This window comes from Anabrus simplex, chromosome 1 (assembly GCF_040414725.1).
Source record: "Anabrus simplex isolate iqAnaSimp1 chromosome 1, ASM4041472v1, whole genome shotgun sequence".
NCBI classification, from domain to species: domain Eukaryota; kingdom Metazoa; phylum Arthropoda; class Insecta; order Orthoptera; family Tettigoniidae; genus Anabrus; species Anabrus simplex.
Window position 1 is genome coordinate 30,198,252 of NC_090265.1, and position 10,356 is coordinate 30,208,607.

Here is a 10,356-nt window from a genome sequence, read left to right on the forward strand (position 1 = left end):
CCCTCGACGGTAGAAATTCTCCCCTCAACCTGTTGTTTTATGCTGGAAACCTGGGTTTCCACCTCCTCCCCAACATTCGCGATGTCCCCTTCCAGGTGGCTCACCCTACTGTCAATCTGTTCAACCTGTCCCAGTTTTGACCTGATGACCGATATCTGCTCTGTTAAATGATTGGTGACGTCAGTAATTTGGGACGAAATTTTAGCATCTACGGTTGAAATTAGGCCCTGTTCTACTTTGTAAACCTGTGTGTACACTCGTGATATTTGTCCGGTTAAAGACATATTAGCTTGGGAATTTCCGTCTGAAATTTTATCATTTACTTTTGAAATTTGGTCTGAAAGTTTGTCATTTACTTTTGCTAACGTGGAATTAACTCGTTAATCAATGTCTGAGATTTTGTCCTTGAGTGCCTGCATCATGGTCATTAAGTTAAAACACATTCTTGTTATATTTACCTCTTCTTCTGATGTTTTGACCTCGATGAAAAACTTTTCGGGATCTTCGCCTTTTTCGAAGAGATCTGCAGCGATTTCTTCTTGGCATTCGTCGGAAGATTTCTCTTGGTGAGTTCGTCTGAGTTTTCGTACGGACATATTTTCTTGTATCACTTGCATTTTGATCTCTTTCGCATTTACACTCGTATTCACTCGTAAATTCTTACATCCTGTTACAGTCGCCAATGATGTATTCACAAAGACGCACACAAAATGTTGTCAGTTACATACATTAATTTATTTACAACTTAACTTCACATTAAACACACACATCAACAAACTACCATGTTTAACAACTGCCTATCACGAAACACAAGGAGATTGCAACCACTGCATGTCAACTAGGCCTACCAACTCTACAAAACCCATTCACATACTTCAAACAAGACTTTTACACACGTCTCTTCAAAACAGCTCCTGTTAAACAGTAACTCAACTCCACCATCGAGACTGTCCTTTTATATAGGTTGCCTAGCCAGGTTTCTAGAAGGACGTTACACAACACCTCTTCTCGTAAATTCTGGAGTGCCTAATACACAGTTATAATGCAAAGAACATTCCACAACCATCTAGTGTCAAAGATATGTTATTCTGGATGTTACAGTGTGTTGCACAATGTTACTGTGGATTATACACCACATGTACAGGTAATAATAAATTATATGCTATTAATTACAGGTTCTTACATTAACTAAACTCATACATATATACATATATATATTACGTGCCAGTAAATCTACCGACACGAGGCTGACGTATTTGAGCACCTTCAAATACCATATTTACGCGAATAATACCTGCATATTTTTTATGTATATACACACACAGCACATTTCATGACATAACCTCACAAATAATACGATCGTCTGACAACGTAAATAATAATAATTATTATACTAATAAGTAGATGTAAACACTTCATAGCCATACCTCACATGTCATGATAATAATAATAATAATTATTTATTTATTTACAGAGTTTACGCCCACATTGGAGCGCTTAAATCAGACTACAACAAATTTGTCTTCCTTTTCTTCTCCCAAAAAGTCTTGAGTCTGGTTGACCTGGCTGCCCTCTCCGCATCCGTTATAATATATTGTTTCCTCTGTACAGTGGTCAGAGGAAGCCTGAAGCATTTATTCTTCAAAATACTTTTCTCGCCTCTGTTTTCTATGGTTTGCATGGTAATATTCAACTCCTCCAAATCACTTTGAACTTCTTTAAACCAATTGTTTTTTGATTTACTATTCCAAAAGTAATTAAATAATTGTTTTAAAACTCTGTTATCACTTAGTCGAAATATATAACAAAAAAAGGCAATTCTTCTTTTTCTCATCGTGTCTGTGATGGACTCACTTTCCCGATAGATAACCTCATTCGGCAACAATCTCCACTGTCCATCCACCTGATGTTTCTTGTTTATGATCGTCCTGAGTATCCTTCGATCAACTTGTTGTAAGTGTTCTGTTGTTGATCTAGTATTGAGTTTAAATAATGTTTCACAAGCATAAGTTGCTTCTAGTTTAATAACAGAGTTATAATGCCTAAATTTAGCGTTAATAGAAAGACATTTCTTTTTGTATGTAGGCCAAGTTATCTGTTGTGCCTGCTTCAGTTTATATATTCTGCTCTCTATAGATTGTTTTTCATTGCAATTCCAAGTGAGATTTTCATCCAAATATTTAAATGTACTTACAATTTCAATTCGTTTATTATTATTTAATAATAGCTCTGAATTTAAAGTTTTGAAAGTAGGCATTATTTTTGTTTTATCATACGAAATTTGCAATCCAACTTTTTTCGCTACATTTGCAAGTTCTTCCAATTGAACTTTAGCCTCTTCGAAACCATTTGCCAGTATCGCAAGATCATCCGTGAATGCCAAGCAATTTAGTTTGATATTTTTTCCAGTTTTGACTTTTGGAGGACATACCTTAGTCCACTCTCACATGACCTTTTCCAATACACAATTGAACAATAATGGCGAAAGTCCATCTCCCTGGCGGAGGCCTATTGTAATTGCAAATGATTTAGATAACTCATTTCTGAATCTAACTTTAGATTGAGTATTCTTAAGAGTCATACCAATCAGGCTAATAAGTTTGGAATGTAGACCAAATTCCTGAAGGACATTCAACAGTGATTCACGATGTATACTATCATACGCCTTTTGAAAATCAACAAACGTAATAACTAAATTTTTGTTTCTAGATCTATGATGTTTCATAATCCATTTTAAACTGATGATTTGGTCAGGGCAGCTTCTTCCTGGGCGAAATCCACCTTGATATTCCCCTAGTTCACAGTCAAGATGACCCTGTATTCTGTTATAGATAATCTTAGATAAAATCTTATATGTAATATCCAATAATGATACTCCCCGATAATTATTTGGATCAGATCTATCGCCCTTTTTATGCAATGGTTGAATTATTGCCATATTCCACTCTTCAGGCATTGTAGCAGTATTCCAAATATCTATGAGATGTTTATGTAGATTCTGAACAGTTTGGTCATTAGCATTCGTCCATACCTCTGCGACGATTTGGTTCTCTCCCGGTGCTTGATAATTTTTAAAGGAATCAATTGCTGCTCGTACTTCATTATAAACGGGCGGTGTAACCTTTTCTAAAGGTATCCTGTTTTTTGGATGTGTGTCATATTGCAGATATTCTGAAGGTTCCTCACTGTTAAGTAAGTTCTCAAAGTATCTAGCTAAAATTTCCGCATTATCTTGATTAGTATGTGCCTGTTTTCCATTAGTATCTCTCATTAGGAGTGTTGGGGGAGTATAATTTGTTTGGTATTGCCGAAATGTTTTATAGTAATCTCTTGTCTTATGTTGAGTAAATGCTTCGTCAAAAGAGTGTAACATCTCCGTGTGATAATTTCTCTTAAACCTTCGGATGATTTTAGCCTACGTCGTCTAGCAGTAACAAGTTCTTCGCGTGACTGTTCTGTTTTCCGTTGTTGATCAATCAACCATGCCTTGTGTCGGTGTTGAATCGCTGCATCGCACTCCTCATTCCACCAAGCATGTTTTTTCCTCTTTTTAACAGGAGCGTTTTCCTCAGCGATGGTTTTTAGCTTGTTAATTACCGTTCCCAAATCATCACTTAGATAGGTTTTAGATTGTTCATAATATAATTTATTATTAATGAGATAGCTAGGGTCATATGTTTTCTTCCTATTACATTTGGAGAGAATGCGTTTCTTTTTTGGAGTTAATTTTATTTAAATTTTGGACAAATAATGATCTGAATCTATGTCCACTCCACGGAGGACCCTCATATTGTAAATTTCCTTATGATAGTTCTTATTCATAGCTACATGATCAATTTGGAACTCCCCTAATTTAACATTAGGGCACTTCCAAGTCATCAGTTTATGTGGTCGTCGTTTGAATTGTGTGGTTTCCAAAAGTAGCCCATGATCAATACAAAGATCGATCAATCTCTGACCATTGCTGTTAGTTAGATGATGAGCTGGCCACTTACCTACAACATTACGAAACTTTTTCTCACGGCCTATTTTAGCATTGAAATCGCCAAGCGTGATTTTAATATGGTTATCGGAAATGGATGATAATAGTTGGTCTAGTTCTTCCCAAAATTTGTCTGTGTCTTCCCTGTTGGTCCTGTTTTTTTTCATAATAATAATAATAATAATACGAACTCAATACTTGCATTATTTACCCATGGTTAAGGAATATTGTTTTCAAGTTATATCAGTCTACTACGCTTGCGTCAATGGCACTCGCATTCTTCTTATTCTCCGTAGTTGTGTTTTGTTTATGATGGCAGTTGATTAGGTTATGTGCATACCTACCAACTTTCCCAATTTAGGCGGGAGACTCCTGATTTTTGACAGTTTTCCCCGCCTCCCGATTATTCTATTATTTCTCCCGATTTTAGCTTATTTTTTTAGTGAACTTCAAACATTTGTTTTCAAATCCCGTCATTTCAACTTTTTTTATGCCAGTGGCCAGAAGTCCTTCGCTCATTGGCCGCTTTCAAATGAAATATCAACATTTATTAATGCAAGAAATTTGCGCAAATGTGCGATGATTATTGAAACCTGTATATCGCGAGGCGTATATTGTCAATATCTTGTTCTCGCGTGCTATGTTCGTGTTCGTTCACATCAGTCTAGTCGATTCTAAAGACTAGTCTCTAGATATGGATTCTTTTTTAGTAATTTAGTGACAGAATTTCAATTATAACGACTGGTGACTTTTCTAGAGATTTTAGGAGCCATTTGGAGACAATCCTGACTAATTTTAATTTATTTCAATATAAATAAAATAAGTGTGTTGTACATTGCTCAGAATTGAATAAGAATATTTCTGTACCAATCGTGACTACAGTAACAAGGATAAATGCACGTTTTAATTTTCCGTAATGTCTGTCTGTCTGTCTGTCTGTCTGTCTGTCTGTCTGTCTGTACGCCCATCACGAGAAAATGGATGAAAAGAATTTAATGAAAATCGGTGTATAAAGTCGGGGAATAAATCACTACAATGTAGGCTCTAAATAATTGTATTCACGCTGAGTGAAATGGTAGTTTAGGGGAAGGCCTAAAATTTAATTCTCAGATATTTGTTGTTATTGGCCCTAACAATAAATACTACATAATTAAAGTTATTAAATTTCCTATTATTTATGTCATACATTTTTATTGTACCGGCTATGATAACAGAGATATTCATGAATTTGGATTTTTGTTGCTAAGTCCATATCAGCGCCGAAGTACGAGAAAATGGGTGAACAGAATTTAATGAAAATTGGTATGTGAAGTTGGGTAGTAAGGAACTACAGTCTATGCTATAAATAATTTTATTCACCCTGTTTGAAATGGCAGTTTAGGGGAAGTTGCCAAAAATATAATGTTTAATTACCTATCTTGATGGCCATATCGAAAAGTTCTACATAACAAAAGTTATAGAGAGTACAATGTCTGGTTAATTATATCTTATGCAGTTTGACCGTACCGACTATAATAATATTGGTGGTGATGGTGATTAAATTGTGAAGATGATTATAAAAGTGAGAAAAAGTCATGAAGGAATGATCACTTAAACAATAACACAAGAGGGAGTCATGAAAGAAGGGAAGACTCGCTTTACATTCCATGCTCCAATATCACAGAGTTGGAAGAAAACTAAATGTGAAGGCCTCCAATATAGAAAGCTCATAAAATTGATCAACAATAACATTACATTGACAGTTGTTTGTTGTGATGTGCTTTGTGTATTCTGCTGCCATTTATCTCCGATAGATAGGATTACTGCTGCGTACCTAGTATAACAGCCTGCCTGAATATTGGCAGGAAGTAGCTGGGGAGTTAGATCTCTCTCTTCTTTAGCATGCCATTCCTCTGGTTCATAAATTTTCTGATACTGCTGGTATAAAACACACTGGTTCATCATAGTATTAAAGCTTTACGATCCCTACTCTGAGGCAGTGATTGGAATGAGCAGTGTGCACGGAATAATGACACAGGAGTTTTCACGGCTGTCTGCGGCCTGGTCATTCTAGCTCTGGAACTTTCACTGTTAGATCGACACCGTAGTACTTATATCTCAAATATTATTATAATATTTATAGATCCACCTGTTCAATACAATACAATATAATCCACTATTTCATGTGGTTAAAATTTATACATAATACATAAAAGTCAATGGTACATGTTTCACCCTTTTTTTACGGGCATCATCAGTCTATATCAATCTTAAAATTAATGGATATGGAATCTTTCCAATCTTATAAACTATAGAGTAAAATGTTGGACAATGATTTCATATAATATTGTACTATAACGTCTAAAATAACGATATTGCACCAAAGTATGTTAAAAAAACTCTGAATTAACAGTTTTTGAAGATTAAAACGTGGTTAATCATGAATATTTGAGCGTTTAAAACCAAAGTGGATCCTCTTCTTATATATCATTAAGACTGTGACAGCGTTGAGTGTAAGCACAATCATCAAGGGGGATGTTTGTTCCATTCCCATAGCATGAGTCCAAGATAGTAAAATCACTGTCAGTTATTTAAAACAGAAGTGTAAACGTAACAAATATGTTAAAATGTGTACGGTAGATATATCTGAAAGTCGTAGAAAAGAAAATGGAACTTCTTGTGGAGGCGTTGCTAATGATAAAATGTTGTGTCAAAGCTAGCGGATGTCGGTTATTATGTTGGTGCGGTAATCAATTGGATCCAAAAGACGGTCAGGTGGGTGTTATTAACCCCATTGAAACATTTGTTGGAAAAAATGATTGAGTTTTTCTGAAACGAAATGTTAAAGAAAGTTAAATAGTACTGTGCACGAGACTTCCCGTACGTCAAAAATGCCTAAGGCGGTACTTACTCGTACGATGCGTGTTAAGTACGTCGGGCTGTTCCAGCAACGCTAGCTTGACTGAGCTTTCTACTTCTAGTATTATAACGGTGTGGCTGAGGCAGTGAAGTATATGGGGGGGGGGGGTAAGGGGGGGCGGATCCTTGCGCGCAGGTGTTGTTATTGGAGGGCTGTTAAGAGCAAGATGGGCGGACCTAACATTTGGCGAGGTGGTGGAAGCTTTAGAACAAGAAGTTCTAAAAGTCTGCGGGATTGTATTATGTTTTGAATTCACAATGCCTAATAACTTTGGAGTTAGCTCATATAAAGGATTTTTTGCCTCCGTGGCATCATTAAGATTATGGTCTAATGCTGGGGCTGCACCTTAATTAAGGCCACGGCCGCTTCCTTCCAACTCCTAGACCTTTCCTATCCCATCGTCGCCATAAGACCTATCTGTGTCGGCGCGACGTAAAGCCCCTAGCAAAAAAAAAAAAAAGATTATGGTCTTTGTTATAGGCTTGATCTAAAAAGATGTAAAGACTTCGTAATTCATTCATAAGTTTTCCTTTGCCTAAACATCTTAGAATAGTGAGATCGTTATCAATTGATGTAAACTGGTGTCCTGTTTCACTCATGTGTGAGCTCATCGCTGAATATTTATGTTTTAAGGCATTGTAATGCTCCATATATCTTGTATAGAAGCTGTGCCCAGTTTGACTAACATAACTAAATCCACACCCACTTGACCGTCTTTTGGATCCAATTGATTACCGCACCAACATAATTACTGACATCCGCTAGCTTTGACACAACATTTTATCATTAGCAACGCCTCCACAAGAAGTTCCATTTTCTTTTCTACGACTTTCAGATATATCTACCGTGCACATTTTAACATATTTGTTACGTTTAAACTTCTGTTTTAAATAACTTACAGTGATTTTACTATCTTGGACTCATGCTATGGGAATGGAACAAACATCCCTCTTTGATGATTGTGCTTACACTCAAGGCTGTCACAGTCTTAATGATATATAAGAAGAGGATCCATTTTGGTTTTAAACGCTCAAATATTCATGATTAACCACGTTTTAATCTTCAAAAACTGTTAATTCACAGTTTTTTTTCAACATACTTTGGTGCAATATCGTTATTTTAGACGTTATAGTACAATAATTTATGAAATCATTGACAACATTTTACTCTATAGTTTATAAGATTGGAAAGATTCCATATCCATTAATTTTAAGATGCCCGTAAAAAAAGGGTGAAACATGTACCATTGACTTTTATGTATTATGTATAAATTTTAACCACATGAAATAGTGGATTATATTGTATTGTATTAAACAGGTGGATCTATAAATATTATAATATTATTTGAGATATACGTCAACTTCAATACGGAACCAAAATGAGAATAGTTACTTGTAACCGTTGTACTTTTCGTAAAAAGTGAGAAAACATGCTGTTTTCCATTTTATTGAATATTTCATATGACAGTATTATTTTTAATCGTGACATTCGTACTGACGTCATTGTAATGACCTATATTGACTTCAGTTGGGAAAACTATAAGAACAGTCTTTCTGAGAATTCCAGAGCGAAGCATGGGTGCAACAGCTAGTTATTTGATGCAAATAGCATTGAGCTTCACATAATCACGCGGGCGGTTGATGCAATATATTAATTTATGCATTTGCTATGTAATGGCATCTAAGTGCATGACCGATTCACATGTGTTGAACATGTTCATACTATTTTCGGAAGGCTTATCAGAGACCGGATCATCTCACTCACATACTTTCTGTGAGGTTATAATTTTTAGCCTTGTAGCCTCGGATAGCAGCTGTCGGGCTTTGAGACAATAAGTGTTATAAATATGTCATAGTAGTGTGTTGTGCAAGACATGTAGAATAAGCAGTTTTGACCAATTATATCTCCTGATTTCTCCTGATTTTCATATGAAAATCTCCTGATTTTTGGTTTTATAAAGTTGGCAGGTTTGTGTGTTTAATGTGAAAATAAAGTTTTAAATAAATAACTGTACCCAACTGACAGCATTTTGTGTGTGTCTTTGTGGATACAACATATTCAAGGTAATTGATTAATCTTACATATAAGTGTATATAGCTAGACTTCGATAATTCTGGATGAGTTTTAATCTGCCATATTTTCAATCCATGTACAGACATAAAACGCTTGCCCAAATTTTCCACTCTAACAGAGACGTGTATTTTTGTTTCATTCCTTACTATGTGAGTGTATTTATTTTACAATTTTCAGTAATTGTGCTCAATGTTCTGTTGCAGGTACGGTCGAGTAAAAAGTGTGCGGATCATGTCGGATAGTGATAAACCTCTTGGCTATGCATTTATCAACTTCCATGATTCTGACGGCCCTGGAAAGGCCATGAAGAATCTTCAGGGTGCTATGGTGGAAGGTCAAAAGCTTTACATAAAATATCCTGACAACGTTAAAATTGCAGCTGCAACTCGCAATTCTAGGTTTAAGTAGTAGGAGGAAATGTGATAAGGACATAATTTCTATTGATAGGATGTTGAAAATGTTATTTTTGTACAAAACAGTGACATAAGTATTCTGAGCAGTAATGTATTGATTACATTATTCTATAAGCGTGAGGAATTTCATCTTATTTGCCCGTATTGAACTGAGTTCACAATTGAAATAAAAATCTTGTAGGTTCCACCTTGTTGAATACAAATACACTGTTGTTAGATGGTTTTTAAAACATATATTTTATTGCAGAACTAGTTTCTGCGCTCATTTAGGCACCATCATCAGCTGCATAATAAGTCAAGAAAAACTGTTACGTAGAGTTCAAAAGATAGATGAATTTTCTGGAATTCTTAGCTTGTCAAGTAATAGAATCAAGCAATCTAAGAATTGTCAAGTAATAGAATCAAGCAATCTAAGAATTCCAGAAAATTCATCCGTCTTTCGAACTCTACGTAACAGTTTTTCATACTACTGTCTTCGTCTGCAACGCCCCCTCGACCCTCTCCTACATTGTCTACGTTCCAGAAACATTCCCCTTGCTGCCCCTACCTCCCCTTCCTTAGCGCTTCATCACATAGCACACGACACCAGACTCGCTGTGCTGCAGTCGCCGTGCCAAGTACACAGCCGTTGAAGTGAGTCGGCTTCATGAATAGTTTGATTCAATCAGGTTTTAACAATTTTTCTTGCTTTCTATTAACATTGGGCTTTCATCATTACAGGGTTGTATTGAACTGAGAGGCTATGCCCACTTAACAACATCAGGGCAAACAATTACAGTTCCAACCATTAGATATACAACATAAGAACTACGTTTCCACACACCAATAAACTTCAGAAGAAGGCGCAGTTTAGCAATTTAATGAACACGAGTTTTTTATTCAACAAATGGCTAGCAATGCATCTGTGAAATGAACATTTTAACATTATAAGGCTTGATTCAGCTCTAATTTTTCAATTTTAAGATTGTATTTGAACTTGATTTTTATGA

The 10,356-nt window shown here is 35.7% G+C and overlaps 1 protein-coding gene across 2 annotated transcripts in view; it reads left to right on the top strand.

Annotated features, from left to right (window-relative positions):
* The window catches only part of LOC136860156 (embryonic polyadenylate-binding protein B), an 89,980-nt gene extending 80,347 nt beyond the window's left edge, over positions 1 to 9,633 (top strand). For both annotated transcript variants that reach the window (XM_067138739.2, XM_067138740.2), the window contains one exon: positions 9,158 to 9,633. In XM_067138739.2, coding sequence (XP_066994840.1) covers positions 9,158 to 9,362 — 205 coding nt within the window. In that variant the 3' untranslated portion in view covers positions 9,363 to 9,633. The remainder of the gene's footprint in view (positions 1 to 9,157) is intronic.
* The last annotated feature ends 723 nt before the right edge of the window (positions 9,634 to 10,356 follow it).